This window comes from Chionomys nivalis, chromosome 1 (genome assembly GCF_950005125.1).
Source record: "Chionomys nivalis chromosome 1, mChiNiv1.1, whole genome shotgun sequence".
Taxonomy (NCBI): Eukaryota; Metazoa; Chordata; class Mammalia; order Rodentia; family Cricetidae; genus Chionomys; species Chionomys nivalis.
The window spans coordinates 61,122,972-61,148,845 of NC_080086.1; the positions used below are offsets into that span (position 1 = coordinate 61,122,972).

Sequence of the window (25,874 nt, forward strand, 5' to 3'; positions counted from 1 at the left end):
GTCTGTGTCCAGAGAGAGTAGCGTAGTGCGCTGAGCGGCGTCGTCCTGGTTGCTGTGGAACCGGCTCGCGTGGTTGCACGCCCTGCCCGCCTTCTGTCATGGGCAGCGCTGAGAGCGCCGAGGCCCGAAGGGTGTCCTTCGAGATGGATGAGGAGGAGCGGGTCCGGGTGCTGCAGGGCATCCGGGTGAGCAGCGCGGCGGGAGGGCGCGGGCCCGAGGAGCGTGCGGGCGGGAGCGGGAGACGCCGTTTAGGGACCAGATAGATAGGGGAGGCCGCTGGCACCCAGGGGCAGCCGGCAGCCTCAAGTCGGTTTCCACCACCTTGGCTCTCACGTTTCGGATTTGTTCCGCACTATCCCACCTCGCCTGGCGTGTGCGTCTGGTTGCGTGTGCTGTAGCACTTCTTGAAGGTGTTCCCCATTTCCAGTTTTGATCACGTGCCTTCGTGAGGCCCCAAAATGGGGAGTTTTAGCTACCATACACCTCATCCACAATTCATCTTAAACCTTAATAGTGGATCTCCACCATGTCAAAGAGGAGGGAATGTCTCACTTCCTTTTACAAGCTGTCCTGGTGCACACTGACCTGTCCATCCCTTCCCTGGCCTGTTCCTCACCTTTATACATATATTTATTTTGCCTCAGGACCTCCATGTTCTTTCCAGAAGATGCTAGCTGTTTGATGTTTCTTCAGTTATCATTAATCTGACTGTCATCATGTTATAGCTCAGATACCGTCCAAGAATCCTTCCTTGACCACAGAGTCTCAAGCAGCTTCCCACACCACGGTCACACATTTGTGATTTTCACAGCACTTGTTTTTGAAAAACAAAACTGTGCTTATTGCGTTTCCCATTAGAGCTTTAGCTGCTTCCTTGGCTGAAGTTCTTGTGTGATTCAGAACGTTATTCCAAGAACTTAGGAGAATAAAAGCTCCTGTTTTAGAACAAAGTGGCAGCCCTTTACACGTATTATTTAACTTTCAACAGAGCTATGAGAAGTAGAATTGTTAGCGCCCTCATCTTTTGTTTTGTTTGGAGACAGGGCCTCACTATTTAGCTCAGACTGGCCCAGAAATCCCGGATCTGCCTGCCTCTGTCTGCTGAGTGCGGGGATTAAAGTCCCATACCACCACATGTCTGGTCTCTTAGCCCATTTTGTCACTTATGGAGCACTGAGGTGCTGTTGGCAGAACTTGTCTAAGGTCACATAGTTAACAAAGCAGGAGGCCAGGACTAAAGTAGGTCAACTCTAGAGCTGTTTCTAAAACTTCTGTGCATGACATGTATTGGGTGCTGGGCATGACACATAGTAGGTACTTGGTGAATAATTGTTAGGTGCTGATATCAATTAACCCAATGAAATAAATCAGATTTAAACAGAATGTTCTGAGTTGAGTCTAGGTGAATTAGAGAGGAGGTTCAGATAAAGACTTCCAAGGCTTGGACATCTGAGCTCCTTAGGGGTATGACCTTACTTGAATGAGTTGTTTGTTGAGTTTCACTTGCCCCACTTGAGATAAAACCAAGACAGCTGTGGAGAAGACATGCAGCCTGTTTTTGTGGAGGCCTCTCAGAACACGCAGCATGTTCGGTACTGCCCAGGTGGTGTTGTTGACTTGGCTTGTGGCAAGAGTTAAGTGCAGGGAGATACCTTGTGTTGAAGGCCGAGGTGAGAAGTTAAGGTAGAATTAGGAAGGTGGCCTTGGCTCAGGATAGTTTTCACTTTGCCACTGGGTGTCTTGGTCCAATAGGGCTCTGTAGGCCTGAGTCCACAGGTTCCGAGAAGTGCCATTGGAGGTGACTCTGGCTTTCTATTTCTAGTTCTCATAATCATCCTGTAGTGTATAAAGTCCTTAAAATTATCTTCTCAGTTTTGAAACAGTTTGTGTGTGGGTGCACATGCTCACTTGTCTGTGTGTGTACCACATTCATACAGGTACCCAGTGTGGCCAAAAGAAGGTGTCAACCCCCTTGAAACTGGAGTTACAGGTTATTGTGAGCTGCCGACCCTGGGTGCTAGGAACTAAACTCAAGTCTTTTTAAAGAGCAGTAAGCATTTTAGTCACTGAGCCATCCTTCCATACCCTAGTATAAACAATTTAAAGATGGAAAATCAAGCTTGGAGACGGTAAGGACTTCCTAAGGCACACTTGAGTAGCACCTGGGACTAATCTAGATCTGTCGGGCTCCCTACAGCCAGGTGATAGATGTTTAGGCAGTCTGGAGTCTTGATTTTGCTTCTGCCTGGCCTGACAAGGATGCTCGTACACTGCTTAGTTTTACAGGTGAGTAAACTGGGGGAGCATCAGTAGTTGTTAGCTTCCTTTTCTAGTTAATCTGAGAGACTAAATGGCTTGTCCAGGGGTAGTCAGTGAGGTCTTGGCCCCATGTTGGAAAAGCCATGTTCAGTGTGCCCAGATTTAATGAAGAAGGTGGAAGAAAGGAAAGGACATTAAGGTAAAGAAATATTTGGAGCAGGGCCTGTTGTTATTAGTAGCTACTTGAGGGTTAAGGAGTTTACTTGGTCTTCAGGAGGATAAGAAAAAAATCAGTAACAAATATTTAAACAATAAGATCAATAAAGCAGTTGAACACATGAGAAGTCAATAAGGGGTAGATTCCAAAAGAGACTATCTGCTCTAGCTCTTTCAAAAAAATTTAATTTTCTTAGAGACCACTTGTATTTAATCCCTGGGGCCTGATCCCAGTGTTCTTGTTTCCTTAAAATCAAGTGTAAGGGCCTAGCTTATTTGCACATTAATTTGCATAAATTTACATAGCGAGTTCAAGCCTTAATTCTGTGGAAGGTAAAAAAAAATTAATTGATGCAAAATGCTGCAATTATATTCAGCTCCTGATTTCAGAGCAAGCATGCATGAAATACATGAAGATTGTTTTGGTCAGTATATTGAATCTCATGGTTTTATAAGAGAGGCAACAATGTCTTATAAATGTTTTTTCTTTTCCACCTGGTATAAGCTGCCGTCCTAGTAATTCAGCTGAACTTGGTTGATTGTTGAAATCCAGGTTTTTTCTAGTTCCCAAACAACTTCTCCTTTTCAGCTAGTCACCTCCTATTGCACCACACACTTCAGGAGCCAACTTATTCTGCTAGGTGCCTACGCTCATTCCAGGCTCATTCCATCCTTCTGGCTGGATAAACTTTATCATTACTCATTACACCTATGAGGCAGGTCCTGGACCGCTGGGGAAGGGAAATACGGTGAAAGATTAGTCAGATACACAGGAGACAATCTCAAAACATTCAGATGCCAGGGAGGCTGCTTGCCAGAGCACTACCTGAGCTACTCAGCAAACGCTGCCAATGTGTTATTTACCCGACACTGGTCTGGTCTTACAGGGATGATGAACAAAGCTAGGTTCTCTGCCATCTTGGAGCCTGGAAGGTAAACCAAAAGGCAAAAAATTTAAAAGCTGTAGTTTCTGAGAAGGAATTATAAGCTTGCAAAAAGTAGTAGGACTTACGCTTGTTTAACTGGGTTGGTGAGAAATGCCTCACTGAGGAGGACGTAGATGAGGTATGACCTGAGCCCGTCCTGGGAAGAATACATATGTCTGCTGTGCTGAGTGCTGTGCCAAGTGTGTTAAGGGCATTTCTTCTGCACATGCTACCTTGTGCTGTGTCATTGTCCTCATCCGTCTTAGAGGTTAGATGTCATTCGAATCTCACAAAGGAGGAGGCGGGCTCAGCAACAGAAAGTAACCCAAAGGTCATATAGTGAATTAGTGCAAGACTTGGCTCAGGCTCTGACTCTGAGGCAGCATTAACATGGTTGGCCTCCATGAGGGGTAAAGATGCCTGACAAGGCTTGCCATGTGGCAGGATCAGCCTGGACCCTGGATGCCAGGCAAGGCTGTGAACACGTTAGTTTGGATCTCTAGTCAGGAGCGGTCTTCAAGGATTGGGTGATGTCAATTTTTGTTTTTTCTCTTTTTTAAAAAAGCTGTATTGAGATGTATTTTAAATATAAATTTACCATTTCAAGATTTTTTAGTAAATGTACAGAATTGGGCAGCTGTCACCATATCTACTTACAGAACATTTGTGAGCTCTGAAAGCTACGTGTGTCTAGGACACTTCCTATTGCTTATCCACAGCTCTGGGTAGCAATTATTCCTTCTGCCTCTATAAATTTGCCTTTTTTGGATAATCCGTGTAGGTGGGTTTGCATATCTTATATGGCTAACTTCTTTTGCTTAGTGTAATTTTTTTTTCTGTAGTGTAGGGATAGAACCCAGAGTCTAATGCATTCTAGGCAAGATCTCTACTGCTAAGCCACATCCAGTCTTGCTAAACTTTTACTTCCTTTTTTTTTAAACTTTTATGTGTATGAGTATTTTTGCCTGCATGTATGTGTGTGTCACATATGTGCTGTGTCCACACAGGCCAGAAGAGGGTATTGGATCCCCTGGGACTGGAGTTACATACAGTTGTGAGCCACCATGCGGGTGCTGGGAATTGAACCCAGGTCCTCAGAATAGCCAGTTCTCTTAACTAATGTGCCATCTCTCCAGCTCCTGCTAAACGTTTTTGAGATTGCTGTTAGTGGTGGTGTATGCCTGTCACGTAAAAGTCGTAGTTGGTGAAGGCTGCTGTGTTGTATGGATCTATAGCGCGTGCATTTATTCAGTCACCAGTCAGTTGGTGACATTTGTATTGTTCCTATTCCACATTAATAATGAGTAAAGCTGTTGTGGACATTTGTTTGTTGTTGTCATTTCCAACGGATAGAAACCTAAGAGTCTGTTCTCTGGGTCGTTTTTACAATGTTAAGTTTACCCTTTTAAGAAACTTGCAGGTTGTTCCTCAAGTGGCTACCCCGTTTTCTGTTTTCACCAGCAATACCTGAGCGCTCCAAGTTCATGTCCTTCCCACATTTGTTCTTGCTGTGGCTTTGCTGGTAGTGACTAGCAGTGCTGTGAAATAGCATTCATGGAGTGGCTTCAATTTGTGTCTCTCTAGTAAGGATCCATGTGTATCTTTTATGGACTTATTTGCTGCCCATATATTTTCTTTGGTGAAATGTTTATTCAGGCCTTTTCCCGTTTTAATTGGGTTGTCTTTTTTATCATTGAGTAATGCTTTCTTTTTTGCTGAATCCAAATCCTTTCTTACATTCTAATTTGAAGCTTTATTTTCTTCCAATATGTGGCTTGCTTCTGTTTTTATAACAGTCTTTGAAGTACAGTGTTTATAATTTTAAACTTCAAAAACCATCGATTGTACTTTTGATATTGTATCTAGGAAAACTTTGCCTACTTTAAAAATCATGAAAATGTCTCCCTTTTTTTTTTCTTACTAAAGTTTGATAGTTTGGGGTATTTAGGTTCATCATCTGTTTGAGTTAATTTTTGTGTATGGTGTATATGAAGGTAGTTTTAAAATTGAGATTGACAAAATAATCCTAGGAAGGACATAGTAAATACTTGGGTTTTGCAGACCAGAATATCTGCCATATCTACTGAGCCATCTTCTCAGTCCCCACATTTAACAGTGGCATTGCCTGCCTGTGTGTTTGAGAAGTAACTCCAGTTAGTGTTCCTCTCCTTGTTTCCTCAGCAATACTTTTTGCTTTGAGTGCCCAGCAGTGTGAATTTTTTTTCTTCAGTGTATTTGAAAGGGTTTTGTTCTTTTGGTATTATTGTGAGTGAAATTATATTCTTTTTTTTAATTTATTTCTTAAAGATTTCTGCCTCTTCCCCACTGCCTCCCATTTCCCTCCCCTGATCAAGTCCCCCTCCCTCGTCAGCCCAAAGAGCAATCAGGGTTCCCTGCCCTGTGGGAAGTCCAAGGACCATCCACCTCCATCCAGGTCTAGTAAGGTGAGCATCCAAACTGCCAAGGCTCCCACAAAGCCAGTACGTGCAGTAGGATCAAAAACCCATTGCCATTGTTCTTGAGTTCTCAGTAGTCCTCATTGTCCACTATGTTCAGCGAGTCCGGTTTTATCCCATGCTTTTTCAGACCCGGGCCAGCTGGCCTTGGTGAGTTCCCGATAGAACATCCCCATTGTCTCAGTGTGTGGGTGCACCCCTTGCGGTCCTGAGTTCCTTGCTCGTGCTCTCTCTCCTTCTGCTCCAGATTTGGACCTTGAGATTTCAGTCCGGTGCTCCAATGTGGGTCTCTGTCTCTGTCTCCTTTCATTGCCTGATGAAGGTTAATATTCAGGAGGATGCTTATATGTTTTTCTTTGGGTTCACCTTCTTATTTAGCTTCTCTAGGATCACGAATTATAGGCTCAATGTCCTTTATTTATGAGATCTTAATTCAAAATAGGAAGGCAACTGATTTTTTGGAGTTGATCTTGTATCCTGCCACATTCCCAAAGGTGTTTATCAGCTGTAGGAGTTCTTTGGTAGAGTTTTTGGGTCGTTTATGTATACTATCATATCATCTGCAAATAACGAAAGCTTAACTTCTTCCTTTCCAATACGAATCCCCTTGATCCCCTTATGTTGTCTTATCGCTATTGCTAGAACTTCAAGCACTATATTGAAGAGGTATGGAGAGAGTGGACATTCTTGTCGTGTTCCTGATTTTAGTGGGATGGCTTTGAGGTTTTCTGCATTTAATTTAATGTTAGCTGTCGGCTTGCTGTAAATAGCTTTTATATTTAGGTATGACCCTTGTATCCCTAATCTCTCCAAGACTTTTATCATTTGAATTTTGTTGAATGCTTTTTTCAGCATCTAATGAAATGATCATATGGTTTTTTCTTTCATTTTATTTATATGGTGGATTACATTGATAGATTTGCATATGTTGAACCAGCCCTGCATCTCTGGGATGAAGCCTACTTGATCATAATGGATAATTTTTCTAATGTGTTCTTGGATTCGGTTTGCCAGTATTTTATTTAGAATTTTTGCGTCGATATTCATGAGTGAGATAGGCCTATAATTCTCTTTCTTGGTTGGGTCTTTGTGTGGTTTTGATATCAGGGTAACTGTAGCTTCATAAAAGGAATTTGGCAATGATTCTTCTGTTTCTATATTGTGAAATACATTAAGGAGTATGGGTATTAGCTCTTCATGGAAGTTCTGGTAGAATTCTGCATTGAAACCATCTGGTCCTGGGCTGTTTTTGGAAGGGAGATTTTTGATAACAGTTTCTAATTCTTCGCGACTAACAGGTCTATTTAGGTTGTTCACCTGGTCTTGGTTTAGCTTTGGTATATGGTACTTATCTAAAAAAAATGTCCATTTCTTTTGTACTTTCCAGTTTTGTGGCATACAGGCTTTTGTAGTAAGATCTAATGATTCTCTGAATTTCCTCTGTGTCTGTGATTATGTCCCCCTTTTCATTTCTGATCTTATTTATTTTCATGTTCTCTCTCTGTTGTTTAATTAGTTTGGATAGGGGTTTGTCGATCTTGTTGATTTTCTCCAAGAACCAACTTTTTGTTTCATTGATTCTTTGGACTGTTTTCTGTGTTTCTATTTTGTTGATTTCCACCCTCAGTTTGATTATTTCCAGTCTTCTACTTCTCCTGGACGCCTCTGCTTCTTTTTTTTTTCTAGAGCTTTCAGGTGTGCTGTTAAGTCCCCAATGTATGCTTTCTCTATTTTCTTTAAGTGGGCACTTAGTGCTATGAACTTTCCTCTTAGCACTGCTTTCATCGTGTCCCATAGGTTTGAGTATGTTGTCTCTTTATTTTCATTAAATTCAAGGAAGACTTTAATTTTTTTCTTAATTTCTTCCTTGACCCAGGTGTGGTTCAGTAGTTGACTGTTCAGTTTCCATGAGTTTGTCGGCTTTCTGGGGGTAGCATTGTTGTTGTCTTCTAACTTTATTCCGTGGTGATCTGATAAGATACAGGTGGACACTGATATTTTTTTGTATCTGTGGAGGTTTCCTTTGTTTCCAGGTATGTGGTCAATTTTTAGAAGGTTCCATGAGCTGCAGAGAAGAAGGTATATTCTTTCCTGTTTGGGTGGAGTGTTCTATAGATGTCTGTTAAGTTCATTTGCTTCATTACCTCCAACAATTCTCTTAATTCTCTATTAGGTTTCTGTCTGATTGACCTGTCCATTGGTGAGAGAGGTGTGTTGAAGTCTCCTACTACTAGTGTGTGTGGTTTGATGTCTGCCTTGAATTCTAGTAGTATTTCTTTTACATAAGTGGGTGCTTTTATATTAGTGGTGTAGATATTCAGGACTGAGACTTCATCCTGATGAGTTCCTGTTATGAGTATAAAGTGTCCATCTCAATCTCTTCTGATTGATTTTAGTTTGAAGTTAGTTTTGTTAGAAATTAGTATGGCCACAGCTGCTCGTTTCTTAGGACCATTTGCTTGAAAAACCTTTTCCCAACCCTTTACTCTGAGTAGATGCCTGTCTTTGTGGTTGAGATGTGTTTCTTGCAAACAGCAGAATGTTGGATCCTGTTTTCGTTTCCAATCTCTTAGACTGTGCCTTTTTATAGGTGAATTGAGACCATTAATATTAAGTGATATTAATGACCAATGGTTGTTTACTCCGGTTATTCTTACTGTTTTTGGTAGTAGAGTTTGTGTGTCTCCCTTCTTTGAGTTGTGCTGTTGAAGGGTTGCTAGATGCCTGAGTTATTGTAGGCAGTGTTGGCAATGTTGGATTCCTTGGGTTGTGATTTTCCTTCTATTACTTTCTGTAGAGCTGGATTTGTGGCTATGTATTGTTTAAATTTGTTCTTATCCTGGAATGTCTTGTTTCCTCCATTGATAGTGAACGATAGCTTGGCTGGGTATAGTAGTCTGGGTTTGCATCCATGGTCTCTTAGTTTCTGCAGTACCTCTATCCAGGACCTTCTGGCTTTCATGGTTTCCATAGAGAAGTCAGGTGTGATTCTGATAAGTTTACCTGGCGAGGGGATCTTTTTTTTGATCCAGTCTGTTTGGTGTTCTGTATGCTTCTCGAATATTCAAAGGAATATCTTTCTTTATGTTGGGAAAGTTTCCTTCCATAATTTTGTTAAAAATATTTTCTGGGCCTTTGAGCTGTGACTCTTCTCTTTCTTCTATCCCTATTATTCTTAGGTTTGGTCTTTTTATTGTGTCCCATATTTCCTGAATGTTTTGTGATGAGAATTTGTTGGTTTTGCTGTTTTCTTTGCTCAGTGTGTTTATTTTCTCTATGGTGTCCTCAGAATCTGAGAGTCTTTCTTCTATCTCTTGTATTCTATTGATTATGCTTGTTTCTGTAGCCTCTGCTCATTGACCTAGATTTTCTATTTCCAGCTGGTCCTCAGTTTGTGTTTTCTTCCTTGCTTCCATTTCAGTTTTCAATTCTTGAACTGTTTCCATTACCTGTTTGATTGTTTTTTCTTGGTTTCCCAGGGTATCATTTACGTATTAATCATTTCTTCAAACTTTTTGTTATACTTCTCATCCATTTCTATGAGGGCGTTTTTTACATGTTGTTTAAGGGACTCTATTGCTTTCATAAAGTCCATTTTTTCCTCTTCTTCTGTGTTAGGGTGTTCAGGTTCTTGTGTTGTAAGATCATTGGGTTCTGGTGTTTTCATGTTGTTTTTAAGATTGTTGGGTGAATTATTGCCTGGCGTCTGCCCATCTCCTCCTATCTATGCTATCTAATGGTTCTTTTAAAACAGGATCAGGTTTCCCTGCTGGCCAGCTGCCCCCCCCCCCCCCCCCCCCCCCCCCCCCCCCCCCCCCCCCCCCGGTTATAAAATGCCCTCGCACCGTTTCCTAGCTCCCGCTGCAGGCCAAGATCCATCTCACCACTCAGAAGGGTCTTCAGGACCAGGACAAGGCTCCCCGTTCGCCAGGCACCTCGCCAACAAAAGACCTACCCCTCTGCAGGCCAGTCACCAAAACAGAGAAACTCCTGCTGCCCTCTGCCCAGAGCTCCCAACCCAGTGCCCAAACAGGCTAAACTGGGTGATCCTGCAGCCCCGTGGAAGGGAGTGGGAGTGGGGAGTGAAGGAGGCCCCTGCGCGCAAGCTGGGATGGGCCAGGGAGAGAGAGGTCGCAGTAGAGGAGGAGCCGCTCCAGCAGAGGATACCAGCCCTCCCAGACTAACATGGGGGTCAAGGGGGTCAGGGAATGCCCCCGCTCCATTTCCTGTGTCCCACCGCAGGCCAAGCACACTCTCCCCACTCTGGAGGGTCTTCAGGGACAGGACCAGGCTCCCCATTCGCCCGTGGACATCACCAATAAAAGGCCTACCACTCTGCAGGCCAGGCCCCAAAAAACCTACTTGATTTAATTTAAGTGGGGCAATCTGCTCTCAGTGTGGGCTTCACTGTTTCGTGCTTGGACTATCCCTCATCCGCTAAGTCTGCTTGCCGGTGTCTCCGCTGCCTGGGCCCGCCTGTGCACCGGTATCTCATGAAATTATATTCTTAATTCTACCCTCACATTTTCCTTTGCTCATATGTAGTTGATTTTTGCATATTGATCTTGCAGACTTTTGATCTCCTTTATCCCAGCAGCTTTTTTGTTGATTCTTTAGAATATTTTATCGTTAAGATGATATCTGCAAATGACTTTTTACTTCTTCCTTTCCAAGTTGGATGCCTTTTTTTTTTCATTTAAAAAATCTTAGTGCGTGTGCATGTGTGTGCTCTGGTGCATGTGAGTATATGGAGGTCAAAGGACAACTTTTGGGAGTTGGTTATCGACTTCCAGTTTGGGTCCTGGCGATTGAACTCAGGTCAGATTTGTATGCCAAGTGCTTTTATCCTCAGCCATATTGCCAACCCTCCTTTTCTTCTCTTATTCCACTAGCAAGATTCAGCAGTGTATGTTGAATGGAAGTGGTAAGAGTAATGTCCTTGCCTGTGATTAAGGAGAAAGCATTGAGCCTTCCCTTCTTAAGCATAAATTGTGTTAGCTGTAAATTGTGTGTAGCTTCCCTTTAAGGGTTTGGTGGTCTTAACCTTTTAGTCATTTGTCTCCTCTTCTTTCAGCTCTTGTATACTGATTATCTCTTAGAAATTCTAAGAGGACAAAGATTAACTTTTAAAGATAGGAATGTCTCGTTTATTATGCTGTGCATTTGTGATTCCAAATTTGGCTTTTAGTGGATTGACAGCTCTTCTATCCAAGCTGATACTGGCAGCTGAGCATGAGATTTATACCTCACCAAGGCTTTATGTACTTACCTCATATTTGTGCAGCAAATTTCTTTTCCACCATGCTGTTGTCAAGAGTGTTGAGTTTGGCTCTTCAGATGTCCCACATCTGTGCTGTAATCATGTTCTATATTATCCTCTTTTCTTGTTCCATGTCTTTCTTTTGCTCTTGAAAGTTGTTATTTTGTACTTAGGATCCTGTCCACACTAGCATGTCTGTTCTCTGGTTGTATCGTTCTTCTCAGTTTGACTTGGTTAAAGGCAGTGAGACAGACTAACCATCTTGGAAGACCTGGACAAAGGCCTTGACTCTGGAGGGGGACAGATAGGATGTAGCATTTCTCTGCACCTATTTAGCACAGGTGCATTCAAGGGTGCATAAGTTCCCTCCAGTGTTCTTCAGATGGAAAGTTTTCTTTGACTTGTGACAGGTGAATATAGTTTGATAGAGCTGCAAAAGGAAATGCCAGCTTGGAAATCCAGGAGACAGATAGCTAGCTTCTCTTCCCCCTTGCAATGAAGGTGTCTGAGTTAGGATGTAGAGTCCAGTACACAGTGCGTGAATGCACATTGTGCATCAATTCCTGGGCTGAGTGCTTCAAATGTGTGGTTCTGATCAATGCTCTGACAGCAGTCACATCTTGTGGCTAGTTTTGAGGCATTAGAAGACAAAGAAGAGCAAGTTCTGTTGGCAGTCAGAGCCCTTTAGGTCCTTCTGTCCTTCCTCACCTGTAGAGGCAGAGGATATGTAGGCCCAGCCTTTCCCCTGGTACTCTCTCCCCTGACTCCTAATTCCCAGATTCAGAGTGTATGAGATCGCAGTTGAGGGATATGCAAACAGTTTGAGTTAATATTTTTTTGCTTTTGACCCTTATATATCCAGTGGTAATGTTTGACAGCATAAAGAGATGCAGGGACTTCCATCTGACCTTCTGAGTTGGGGGATGCTACCCTCATATAAGGTGAAATTTTGCAGTGCACCTCAACTGTGTCACAAAACCCAAAAAAGCAATGTAGATGTAGGGGTGACTGTTGGAAGGCTGTTGCCTTCATTTGAGAAATTAAGATGTAGCTCTTGAGGCATCCTTGATCCTTGAGGATGGCAAGTCCTGCCATTGGGCAGGGAGAGTTCTGCCCTTTCTTCGTGTTTCTGGTCTAGGATGAAAGCCGCAGTTGTTGTGTATAGTGCCGAATTCTGGTTGTCAGGAAGAGATAACTTCACCTGAAGAATTATCTCCGTCAGACTGGCCTGTGGACATGTCTGGGGGGCATTTTCTTGACTGCTCACCAATGAAGGAGTGTGACGCTGTGAGTGGTAGTAGCATCCCTAGGCAAGCGGGCGCTGGGCTGTACAAGAAAGGTAGTTGACCTTACCTTGAACAAGCTAGTGAGCAGCTTTCCTTTGTGGTTCCTGCCCTGTAATTTGAAATGAACCCTTTCCTCTCAAGCTTGCTTCTGTCAGAGTGGTTTATCATAGCAACAGAAAGCAATCTAGGACACTGCTTATTTGCCTGGCTCTGATTGAAGCTTCAGGGTGTTTTCTGGTTCTACCCTTTGCCCCTCCTGTACCCCAACGCCAGTCATTCTCTACTACCCCATTCATTAGCTGATAACTTCTGGAGTCTGTTCCCAGCCCAGAGCAGTTACAGACAGCCTGTCCGTGTCCCCTTGTGTAGCACATGGGCTGTGTGCGCATCTAATTCACTGTCCACATGAGACCTGCCTGCACCCTTCCTCTACCTCCTGAAGGAAGGACCTGTTTCTGCCCTCCAGTCCCTCATCTTTGTTAGCAGTCTCCCTCATTTCTGTTTTCAGTCTTCAGTGACAAACCTTGCCAACAGTCTCTGTTTCATTATCCCTTTGTAATTACTACTCTTCCAGAAACCACCTGTACTGGGGATGGATCAAAGGGCCTTGTACCTGCTGGGCAAGCTCTCTTGAGCTACCTCTCCAGCCCTGTTCTTACTGCTTTCCCCTCAGTTCAGTCCATACCTCCTCTCTCCATCTGACTGGACAAATTTTTGTTAAATGGTCATAAAACTCAGGTTCAAAGGAGACAGGCAGGAAAACTTTGTCCCTGTGCCCTGGCTTGTCCCCCTCTTGAAAGCAGCTTATCTCTGTTTCTTCTGTCAGACTCTTCAGAGTCAGGGCTGATTGTGTCACAGTCAAGTTTTGCCTCTGGGTTAAAGGCCTATTGCTGTGCCATACTCACTGGGAGCTCATGTGCTGGCACCCTTCCATGCAGATGGGCTACAGGCAACACTCCTACTGTGCTCTGCTCTTCTCTGGTCTGGCCTGTGGCTCCCTCCTCTGGACCAATGGTTTCTTCTCCTCCTTTGATTGGCTGAATCTTTTTCCTTAGGACTGTGGTAAGGGACTGCCCTCTGAAGGAGCCTTTCTCAGTAGCACCTGCAGACCCACTCACTTCCTACTACTTCCTGCTCTGAGCCAATCACGATCCCTTACTTGCCTACTGCCTTCTGCCTGGTAAGCAGGAGTCACTTAGATATGGCTCAGTGTCTGCTACAGATCAGTATGATACTAGCTGGATAGAATTTGAAGACATTGGCTGGTTTTCTTGCCCCCAACAGTGAGCCCAGAAACTTTATGTTATTAATAGGTTTGAATTAATTGCTACCAATTAAAAATTGGGAAGCTTTACATAATTTGATTCTTAGCTTTTTTGGAAGGGGAAAAAAACCCATTGACAGTCTGGTGTCTTTCCGTATGGCAGCATTTTGTGTGAGCGACAAGGCGGCTGTCCCCCTTTTGCCCTTAGCACTGTTCCCACCATAGAGCCGTGCATGATTTGCTTTTCTTTGCTAGGCCTGTTTTGTTTGCTTCTGTCACCCACCTGACCCCAGCAGGCACTTGTATGGGCTGCACATGGTGTCATGTGCCCTGCTTGGTGTCGGAGGTCCCCGAGGGCTTTTCTTGTCCTGACATTCTGGGATTTACATCTGTGCTGAGCAGCCGGTGGGTCTAATTTCAGCCCATAAGAAGTTGAAGGACTAGGAATGCTGTCTCCAAGGCAACAGCCCCAGCAAGGAGAGGAGTCTTCAGTACTGCAGGATTAGGCAGTGTCTCTTCAAGGGTTGGGTTATCTGGGCCCCAAGAGCTTAACTCAATGAGATGTCAGGTAAACTGTTTGCTCTAGAGATCAGCCGGTTGACACTGCCTTGATACACAACTGAGCCAGTGCCCCAGCCCACAGGATCCATGGACCCAGGCAGGGAGAGGGCACAGAACAGATTTGGTCTCCTACTTGTCTAGGGTTTGCACAATGCCTGGCACCTGTGAGACCTTGGAAAACATGGCACTGTACTGCATGGACAGAACATGGTCACGGAGACTTGGTGGGCCTGCAGCCATTTCTTATCCCTAGTGACCATGGTGACACTTCTCCTGCCCATAAGAGAGCTGACACCTTACTTCATGAACTGACAAAACTGCCTCCACATTGTTGCTTCTCAGCTGTGTAGATAGTAAGATTTGTGAGGCTGAAAATCCACTAATTTTCATATGACTGCTTGCTGAATTCCTAGTTACTGCTTCTCCTCTTCCGTCTCCATAAAGCTCATCCGAGGCAATGTGGCTACAAATTCCGGAGCCAGCCCTGGCATGGCATGGTCTTCTCCCCTCCAGGGAGCTCCATGCTTGTGCCTTCCTTTGTGTATGTGTCACTGCTGCTAGGGTTCAGTCTGAGAGTTGGTCTCAGCACTTAGGTCATCTGTGATCATGGTAGCTCTCCAGCCCCCCAGTATAAAATGGCCATGCACAGAAAATGCATTTAGCTGGAACTGGGCATGTGACATGTGCTCAGGGAGTTCCTGTAAGGCACAGTGCCTTTTCATTTGGGTCTGATGCTGGGGTTTTTCTGCCTCTGTTCCAGCTCTGTTGCCTGTATTAGTCAGGGTCCTGTAGAGCAATGGTTCTCAACCTTGGGTTGTGACCCCTTTGGGGGTCGAATGACCCTTTCACGGGGTCACCTAAGACCATCTGCATATCAGATATTTACATTAAACTCAGTAGCAAAATTACAATTATGAAGTAGCAAGGGAAATAATTTTATGGTTGGGGGTCACCACACCATGAGGAACTGTATTAAGAGGTCACAGCATTAGGAAGGTTGAGAACCACTGCTCTAGAGTAACAAAATTTATAGAATGAATCTTTCTCACTCTCTCTTTATAAAGGGGATTTATTTATTAGAATGATTTATAAGCTTCGGTTCAGCTAATCCAACAATGGCTGACTGTGAACAGAAAGTACAGGAATCCAGTAGCTGGGGTCAGTCCACGAGGCTGGATGTCTCAGGTGGTCTTGAGTGTATATGCTGGAATCCCAAAGAAGTAGACCCTAATGCCAGTGAAGGGATGGACTTGCTAGCAAGGCAAGGGCAAGCCCTCAAAGAACAAAAGTTTTCTTCTACCACGTCCTTATGTAGGCTCCAGCAGAAGTTGTGGCCCAGATTAGATCTGCACTAAAGATCTGAATTTAAGGTGTGTCTTCCTGCCTCAAGATATGGGTTAAAGGGTTGTCTTCTTACCCCAAAGAGCTGGATTAGAAGTAGATCTTCCTATTTCAAATTAAGCAAAAATCCCTCACAAGTGTTATCTACATTTTGGTGGTTTTTGTTCCATATGTAGTCAAGTTGACAACTAAGAATAGCCAGCACATTGTCCCTTTCTGGAATTTGAGAAGTGACCTCCTTCCTCCAGTCTGCTCCTGGGCTCTTGCACAGGGTCCCTTGCTGATTTCTTCCCCTATGTGCAGCCACCTCTGTTTCTGGAGTGGCCGAGGGTCAGACTACTTGGATGCATTCGGAACACTTTACACATTGACTGTTCTTAGCTCGGCAGTGACACCTCCTCTCCGGCAAGCCAGGCTGAGAGCCTCACTGTCATCTTTTCTCTTCTCCATTACTTTATGACTTTTTCTTCTTGCAGAATACATCTTATTTTTAAATGCCAACTGTTCACAATTTCTCAGGAATCCTTTCAGACTCTCCCCAAGCCTATATTCAAACGTGCTCTTCCCTTTGGCTTCTGCAGTGAGATGTGTTATATTTGCTGTTCTGTGAATTGCTCTTTCATCTGTCTGCCCTTCAGACAGGTCTTAACTATTTTCTCTCCCTTAGTGTCTTCAGCATCCACTCCCTCTGGTCCACTCTCCAGCAAGTACACATCTCAGCCTCCACTCCTAATCTGCACCCTGTGTTGTCACACTTCCTCCGTGCTTTCGTTATCTCAAGTCCCTCTTTCTCCTTTGCCAGACTCTTTTCTGCAGTGAAAATCCTGGCTAAGTCTCTTTAGAAGCTGCAGTGGTTCCAATTGATGGCAGAGTCAACTCTAGCCTTTTGTCTTTCGGAAGCCTCATCAGGTGGAGCCCAGCTCTGTACCTTAATTTTTAAATATACCCACCAGTGATCTTTGTGACTGAACCTCAGGAACCTCATTCCTTCCCTGTATGTCTTTGCTTATGCCATTCCCAGCTCTGGCAGGCCACCCTCTACCCGACCCCTGATTGCAAAGTGCATTTCTGTTTTTCCCTGAATGTAGGATGTTGCTTCTAAGGCCATGGGCTGAAACTTGTTTCCATAGTCTGTGGTAGTACTGGGAGACGGAGCCTTTAGATGGTAAGGTGTAGGTCATGGGAAGTGTGCCTCTGCAGGGATTGTTGGAACCCTCTCCTTGGTCTTTGCTTCCCAGCTGCTCTGGAAGTGACTAGGCCTTGCCCTAGTTTCCTTTCTGTTGTGATAAAATATGGATCTAAAGCAACTTAACCTTCCAGGTCTTAGTCTATTATTGAGGGGAGTCAGGGCAAGAAATTAAGGCAGGTACCTGAAGCAGAGACTGTAGAGGAACGTTCCTTGTTGGCTTGCTCATAGGCTCATGCTTAACTAGCTTTTTTATATAGTCCAGGACCACATATGTAGGATGCTGCTGCTCACACCTGCTTGGGTCCTCCAAATAATTAGTATTTACTCCCCAGACATGCTTATAGGCCATTCTAGTCTAGGCAATTCCTCAGCCTAGGCCTTTTCCTCAGATGGCTTGGTCATTAAAGCTAAATAGGATAGGCCTCCTTTGATAGGAAGTACTGAGTCACCACAGGCCCAAAGCAGTAGAGGCAGGAACCATGTGCTGAATGAAGTCATGAGGCAGAATAAGCCCTTTCTCCTTTTAAGTTGATTAACTCAGCTATTTTGCCATGATAATGGAAACCCAACTATTAATAATGTGTTGCATGTATGCAGTGTTGTGTACCTGAACCTTTACTACATGTTTAATTTAGCAAGTATTTTAGCACTTCTAATGTGCCTGGGACTTTTTCAGGCATGGAGGATACAGCTCGAGCAAAGTGGAAGCCTGGCTGCCTTGGATGGGGCTTATATTCTGGTGATGGTGTACAGGAAATCACATGTATATTGTGTCAGATTGTGAAGTTCCTGAAGAGAAACCAGGCAGAGAACTGAGAGAGTGGGGAGTGGAGGCAGAGGTTTGGTCAGATTGATGTACCGAGTTTCCTTTTTGCTTAACCTACTCTAGACTCCATGAGTTCCTTGTTTTTGTTTTCTTTACTGTCTTACTGTGAGAACCGTCCCGGCTGTTCCAGCACTGAGGGCTGCATGGCAGGCACGTCCTCTTGCTCTTGAGAACAAATATTCCATTGCTCCAGGACAGAGGAAGGCGGGATAAAGCGTGGACCCAGGGGTCCAGTGGCCTGCTCTGCGGTGGGGTAATTCTTCACCTGCTCCGCACCTGATCACCAGGGCTGGGAGGTGGGTATGCTGGGAGGAGTAGTGAGGAGGCTGTGGTGAGTGCCAAGTGTTAGCTCCTGGTGCGTTAGTACAAACGCTGTACTTTTCCGACCCTGATCTTCAGTTGTTAGCGGACACAGCTCAACTGTCACACTTCTGTTGGGTATTTCATGTGGTAAAGCAGCACCAGCTCCCCACAACTTTCATTGTGGTGTGGCCACATGACTTGCTCAGATTTGCAGCTATCTGTCCTCTCTTTGGGAACTGTAAATTTGTGGATGCTCTTGGCTGAAGGTAGTGTTTGTTTCTGAGGATTTGGAGGAATCTGGGTTTCTGGAAGCATTTGTGATGAAGGAAGGGGTGAGGTCTCTGTTGTGACTTAGACTGAGGCCTCAGTTCTGGTCTCTTGCAGTTCCTCTCTGGCCTTCCTGTTGTGTGCCTTCTCACACACCTCAGAAGAGGGCTGTGTGGCTAGAGAAAGTAGGAAAGGGCTTTCTTGAACTTTACCTCACACTGTGGAGGTGCCAGCCAAGCATGCCATGGTGGCAGGGAAAGACCCCGTCTCCTTAGGGTCCCCTGTTAGGACAGCCTGAGTGTAGGTCCAGATATCAGACCTGGAAGGTGTGTGTGGATTCTGGAAACTATGGGAAAGACATGCACAAGGTCAGTAGAGCCTGGGTACCCTGCCTTCATAGTCCCTGCGCTTGACCCTTTCATATACCTGCGTGTGCTTGGCCTGTGTCTGGCCTGGATTATAACTGATATTGGTCTGGTGTGCGCCATTTACACTGAATAACTCACACTGATGTTTTCTTTGTGTAGCTGCTTTCTGCAGGTTAGTCCTCAGTGATGCTCTGAAGTCGCCATTAATTATTTCCATATCACAAGAAGCAGCTGATTTAGAGATGAGAAGACCCTTCCCAAGGTCATGCAGCTAGACAGGGGCTTAGCTGGAATTCAGACCTGGGTGGGGCCGATGGCACAGCACTTTCTCCTGAGCTGTGTCAAAGCCAGCAGCCTGAGCACGCTCCTGTTTTAGGTGAGGAAATGGAAGCTCAGAGATAGAAAGAGATCTTTGTCCCTTGCCATGGTTCTCTGCTGGCTACACTGGACACTTTTTGGCCAGCTCTGGTGGAACAGTGACCAAAGGGCTGGTGGCACTGAGCACCAAGCCCCGTCTGGCTCTGGAGGCCTCTGTTCTGGTTCTGTTGGTGCAGGGAGCACTGCCCAGATGGTGTTTATTCTCGCATGACTACTGTGTGTGTGTATTTGTTGATTAAAAATATTACTTGCTGTATTTTGTAGCAACATTAAAAAATATTACAAATCTCTTACCGCCAACAAAAACTGTGCCAATGTTTTCCTTAACCCTTCACTCACCAAGCAGCATGGTTCTGTTGGTGCCACCTATGCCAGGACTGGCGAATCAGAGCCTATGACTTACTCATGGCAGCCTTCACCTTGACTTCCTCTTGCTCTGGAGTCAGACTTGACCTCTTACCCTGGACTGCTCCCCCCTCCCCCCTTACCAGAAAGAGCCCTACTGGTAGTGTTTGCTGATTTCCGAATTTCCATAGTGAAAATACTCCCTCCTAAGGTCATTTTCAAATGACCTTCATGAAGTCCATTGGTTTACTAAATTTTCTGAAAAATTAAGAATCAGCTTTCAGGAGATGTTTCCTGAACAGTGGTAGGTGCCCACATTTTCTTCCCATCTTCTGTTCCCACAGTGAGACTCCCTGCAGGACTATTCTACTCAGTGTAGCCTGTCTGGCCTTGGCCTCAGTATGCGGCTGGTTCCTCCTCCTTTGAGCTGACCTTCACTTTCCCGATTGTGTTCAGTTGCTACAGCTCAGAGAAAGAACAAATTGGCTGACCTCTGAAGGCTCGTTCCCTTTTCTGGTCTCAGCACACGAATGTGTTACCTTCTTAGAGGTGTCTCTCTCTCTCTCTCTCTTTTTTTTTTTTTTTTTGGTTTTTCGAGACAGGGTTTCTCTGTGGTTTTGGAGCCTGTCCTGGAACTAGCTCTTGTAGACCAGGCTGGTCTCGAACTCACAGAGATCCACCTGCCTCTGCCTCCCAAGTGCTGGGATTAAAGGCGTGCGCCACCACCGCCCGGCTTAGAGGTGTCTCTTAACTTTGCCTTTTCATTCTTACCCATGTTCTTCTATTAATGTGAAACCCATACTCCTTCTTTTCTTTAAGTCTTAGCTCTCATTCATTCCTACCACTCAAGGCAGCAGCCACTCGCAGCCTTTCCCCTCATGCTACAGGCCTTTCTCCCACCCCTAGCCCAGGCACTCCCTGCCACACTGCTTCTGTGCCCTGTTTCTGTAAGCTTCCTTGAACTTCCTGCTTTGCTCAAAGCTTGTACAATAGTTTGGCCCCTCACCTGGGAAGGTTCTATGTATCCACGCTCAGGTCCACTTTTCTAATCGTGTCTTCTTACACTGGTGGCAGTAGTAGCCTTGCTCTCTCTCCCTGTCCATCAGTCTCTCCTTCCCACTCACAGACTGTGTTAGAGTCCACCTCCATAATGAGCTTGGCAAGCTAGGCATTGTGGTCCTGTAGCATCGTAGCTTTTCTTGCCTGTGCTGTGCCTGCCTTCAGAACCTACCACTGGGATATCCTTCCTGGGCTGTTCATGTTTGTGTTTGCTTTCTCTCTCTCTGCTATGAAATATGGTCAGCATGATGTGCAGTTTATTCCTAGCCCCAAACTGCTGTTAAGTCCTTTTGTGTGTGTCTGGAGAGTTTCCTGGATGGGTGGAGCATGTGGATATATGTCGTACAGGCTACGGCTGTCTAGGTCTAGCTTACTTAGCACGTTTTCTAGGGTCGTCCATGTTGTGGTTTGCATCAGCATTTCATTCCTTTTTATTACTCAATAGTGTTCCATTGTATAGATATTTTTGTTTTATTTATTCATGCGTTGGTTGAACATCTGGGTGGTCCCTTTCAGCCGCTCTGGATAAGTGGTTGTGAACATTAGTGTAGAGGTATGTGTGGGCATGGTTCCTTTCTCCTTAGCTTGTCCTGGGTGGTGGAACTGCTGGTTCATGGTCAATTCTATGTTTAACCAGACTCTTCCCTGCCCTGGCTATACTGTTTTATACCTCCCAATGTGTGAGCCTTCTGATCTTTGTGACACCGTGTGTAATGTTTGGATTGCAGTTACCCTGATGGATATGAGGTGTCTACTCAGTGTGCCTTGATTTTTGTTTCTCAGTAATGACTGATGATGTCAACTATCTTCTCATGTTCTTCTTGGCCCTTTGTTTCTTTTTGTTATAGAACTTTCTGTTCAGGTATTTTGTCTATGGTATTAGCATTGGGTTACTGTGACCAAGTCCTGAGATAGTTAAGGTGTCAGGAGGTTTTTCTTTGGCTCGTGTGTCAGCTCCATGACTGTTCTCATTGCTTTGGGCACTGATGTGAGTGGCACATCATGAGAACATGTGCCAGAACAAATTGTTCACCCCCTAAAATAGGAAGGAAGGAGAGATCAGAGTGGGGTCCCTCCACCCCTATGGGAACACTTGTCAGTGACTTAAGGACTTTCTATTGGACTCCACTGTCAAAAGATTCAACCACCTGCCAGTGGTGTCACCCTAAGGACCAGCTTTTAACATATAGGCCTTTTGGGGACACTGGGCCAAACCACACCACTCCTTTCAGTTGGGTAACTTTTTATTTTTATTATAAGTTGTAGGAGCTCCTTATATGTCCTAGACATAAGTTGGTATGATTTACAAATGTTTTTTCCATTTTGTGGGTTATCTTTTCAGTTGCTTTAGATTGTCTTTTGATAAACAGAACTTTAATTTTTATAAAGTCCAATTATCCGTTTAATTGGTTGCCTTTACTTTTGGTGCCACATCCAGGAATCTATGCCAAAAAACAAGTCATTCAGTTTGCCTCTGCATATTCTTCCAAGAGTTTTTTTTTTCTCCTACTTTCAGATTACTGATCTGTTTTAAATTAGTTTTTAATGTATAGTTTAGTGTGGGGCCCAACTCTGTTACCTTGTGTGTGCTATCAGGCTGTCTATACATTATTACTGACGAGGCTATTCTTTCCCCATTGAAGTGCGCTGGCACCTGCGCCGTCGCTAGTCTGTTTTCTACTACTGTGATGAAATACCTGAAGCTGAGAACTTATAAAGAAAAGAGTTTTATTTAGCTCCCAGTTTTATTTTGGTTTGGCTTTGATTTTTCCAAGACAGGGTTTCTGTGTAACTGCCCTGGCTATTCTGGAACTCATTTTGTAGACCAGGCCGGCCTCCAACTCACAGAGTTCTCCTGCCTTTTCCTCCCTGTATGCTGGGATTAAAGGTGTGTGCCACCATGCCCAGTTTAGCTTCCAGTTTTGATAGCTGAAAGTCCAACAGCACAGGGTGCTAACTCTCGTGAGGAATCTCCTGGCTGCATCACCTCATGGCAAATCACAAGAGTGGCAGCATATTAGAGAGACATCATATCTCAGGTAGCCAAAGAGTGGAGAAGGGTAATGGCTGTCCCCATGCCCATTTCTTAGAGGTTCCATCACCTTCAAGCATGACCACACTGAGGACCTAACACAAATCTTTAGGGACCAGGCTTAGCCTCATAACCCTTTGAACTATCAGTTGTCCACAGACACACAAGTTCATTATGGACCTTCTGTTTTCTCCTACTAATGGCTGGGATTGCCCGTATCACCAGTTACTTGATTTTTATATATCTTCAGTTATTAATATTCTCTTTAGTTGTCAAAGAAATGATCATGGCAAAAGAAAGTGAAGTAAGGCATAAACACATATACACATAAACACAGATACACATAAACACATATATACATAAACACATATACACATAAACACAGATACACATAAACACAGATACACAGAAGCACAGATACACAGAAGCACATATACACATAAACACAGATACACAGAAGCACAGATACACAGAAGCACATATACACATAAACACATTTACACATAAACACAGATACACATAAACAGATACACAGAAGCACATATACACATAAACACATATACACATAAACACAGATACACATAAACACAGATACACATAACCACAGATACACAGAAGCACATATACACATAAACACAGATACACATAAACACATATACACATAAACACAGATACACAGACGCACATATACACATAAACACAGATACACATAAACACATATACACATAACCACAGATACACAGAAGCACATATACACATAAAGACAGATACACAGAAGCACATATACACATAAACACACATACACATAAACACAGATACACATAAACACATATACATATAAACACAAATACACATAAACACAGATATACAGACGCACATATGCACATAAACACAGATACACAGAAGCACATATGCACATAAACACATGCACATAAACAGATACACATAAACACATATACACATAAACACAGATACACAGAAGCACATATGCACATAAACACATGCACATAAACAGATACACATAAACACATATACACATAAACACAGATACACAGAAGCACATATGCACATAAACACATGCACATAAACAGATACACATAAACACATATACATATAAACACAGATACACAGAAGCACATATGCACATAAACACAGATACACATAACACAGATACACATAAACACAGATACACATAAACACAGATACACATAAACACAGATACACAGAAGCTCATATGCACATAAACACATGCACATAAACAGATACACATAAACACATATACACATAAACACAGATACACAGAAGCACATATGCACATAAACACATGCACATAAACAGATACACATAAACACATATACACATAAACACAGATACACAGAAGCACATATGCACATAAACACATGTGCACATAAACACAGATACACATAAACACATACACATAAACACAGATACACAAAAGCACATATGCACATAAACACAGATACACATAACACAGATACACATAAACACAGATACACATAAACACAGATACACATAAACACAGATACACAGAAGCTCATATGCACATAAACACATATACACATAAACACATATACACATAAACACAGATACACAGAAGCACATATACACATAAACACATATACACAGATACACATAAACACAGATACACATAAACACAGATACACAGAAGCACATATATACATAAACACAGATACACATAAACACAGATACATATAAACACAGATACACATAAACACAGATACACAGAAGCACATATACACAGAAGCACATATACACATAAACACATATACACAGAAGCACATATACACATAAACAGATACACATAAATACATATACACAAACACATATACACATAAACACAGATACACAGAAGCTCATATGCACATATATACATACCTTGCCCCTTTCCTATCCAGGGTTTTGATGAGTAGCTATGTGGCCTGCCCCTCTAAGAAGAACCTGTGTATACATCTGTGCAGAGATGTGAAAATTCACTGTGGATTTGTGTTTATACATGTGCATGTGTGTGTTCAATTTAGATGCATCTTCATAGTCAGTGTCTTTTTACTGCTTTGAGATACAGAGTCCTGAGGCTCACTAGTGGTCAGTAGTGTGTCATGCACCTTCTCAAAATGGATGTGTGTCTTGTCTCAATCTTCTTTGGTGGCTCCTGGTATTTTGCAGAATTTAACCATTTTCTACTGGATGTTCATATCCTGCAGGTCCCCCTCCCTTGCTTTGGTTTTTAAGGACTGACTGAATTTTTCTGGGTGGTTATCTTAGAACGCTCTCTGTAGACCAGACTAGCCTAGAACTCAGGGATCCTCTTGTCTCTGCCTCTCAAGTGCTGGAATTAAAAGTGAGCACCACTACACCTGGACCTGCTGCAACATTTTAGTTTTGTTTCTCACAGTGAGCATCGTACGACAACCTTGTGCACACAGGGGACTGCTTTCTTTCCATAGGTTTCTGGAAATAGAACTGCTGATTGTGCTTTTTGTCCCAAAGCCATTTTTAATGTCTTCCCCTCAAGTGTGCTTTATGATAGCCTGTGGATGTTAGGCACTTAATAAATATTTACTGAAGTGAACTCTTAAGTTTTTTTTTTTTAATCTGGGATTTATCTCTAGCTCACTACTTCATCTATGTAAACTGTTTTATGATACCCTCTTGCCCATTTTATTTCCTCTGAAAAGAGTGAGCATTTCAGTTACCAAGGCTTCATTAGGGGAATCAGGTGAAATGCATCAACAAGTATTTTGATTATCTGCCCTGTGTAGTGACTAGAGAAGGTAAAGAATTGAGTGTCAGTGTTTGAGCTTTCCACACACCAACATGCCAAGCCCACAGAGGCTGTGGAGGCATGCTGCTTCCCGGGCATGCATTGTAACAGTGGTACTTCATCTGAGTGCCTCGAAGGCTCCTGGGGAGGGAACATTGAGCTGCCTGAATGGATCACTGATGATAGACAGAAGTGACCAGTGGGGTTGGTGAGGTTGAGAGGCTCAGGGATATAAAGGACGTGAGTCATGTAACCCCAAGGGTAGGGTGTGTGTAGAGGGTGACAAGATGGAAGAAAAAGCTTCAGAATCCAGTGGGGACTTCCTGGGATAGGCTTGAAATTCCAGGTGGGCTTGGCACTGGGCCGCTGTGAGAGGCTTTTGAGTAGCATTGTATTATTGGAGCTGGTCTTCACCCCAGTAGCTCTAGGGAATGAATTTTCAAGGGTTCCATCATGTAATGTTCCCTGTTCCTTGCTTCTTCTCACAGCTGTCGGAAAGTGTGGTGAACCGCATGAAGGATTCCAGCCAGCCTTCAGCAGGGCAGCAGCCAGCTCCGGGTCCTGGTCCTGCACCCACTGTCCCTGCACCCACCACCCCTACACCTACCACTCCTGTGCCCTCCATGCCTGTGCCTATTGCTCCTCCACCTTCTTCACGTGGTCCCCAGGAAGGCACCTTTAAAGCCCCTCAGACAGGTATGTTGGGGGAGTGGGAACAGAGGCTGCAAGAGATTT

The 25,874-nt window shown here is 43.9% G+C and overlaps 1 protein-coding gene across 1 annotated transcript in view; it reads left to right on the top strand.

Annotated features, from left to right (window-relative positions):
* The first annotated feature begins 25 nt into the window (after window positions 1-25).
* The window catches only part of Chchd6 (coiled-coil-helix-coiled-coil-helix domain containing 6), a 234,347-nt gene continuing 208,498 nt past the window's right edge, over window positions 26-25,874 (top strand). The window contains exons 1-2 of the mRNA XM_057781715.1: window positions 26-185; window positions 25,628-25,835. Coding sequence (XP_057637698.1) covers window positions 99-185; window positions 25,628-25,835 — 295 coding nt within the window. The 5' untranslated portion in view covers window positions 26-98. The remainder of the gene's footprint in view (window positions 186-25,627; window positions 25,836-25,874) is intronic.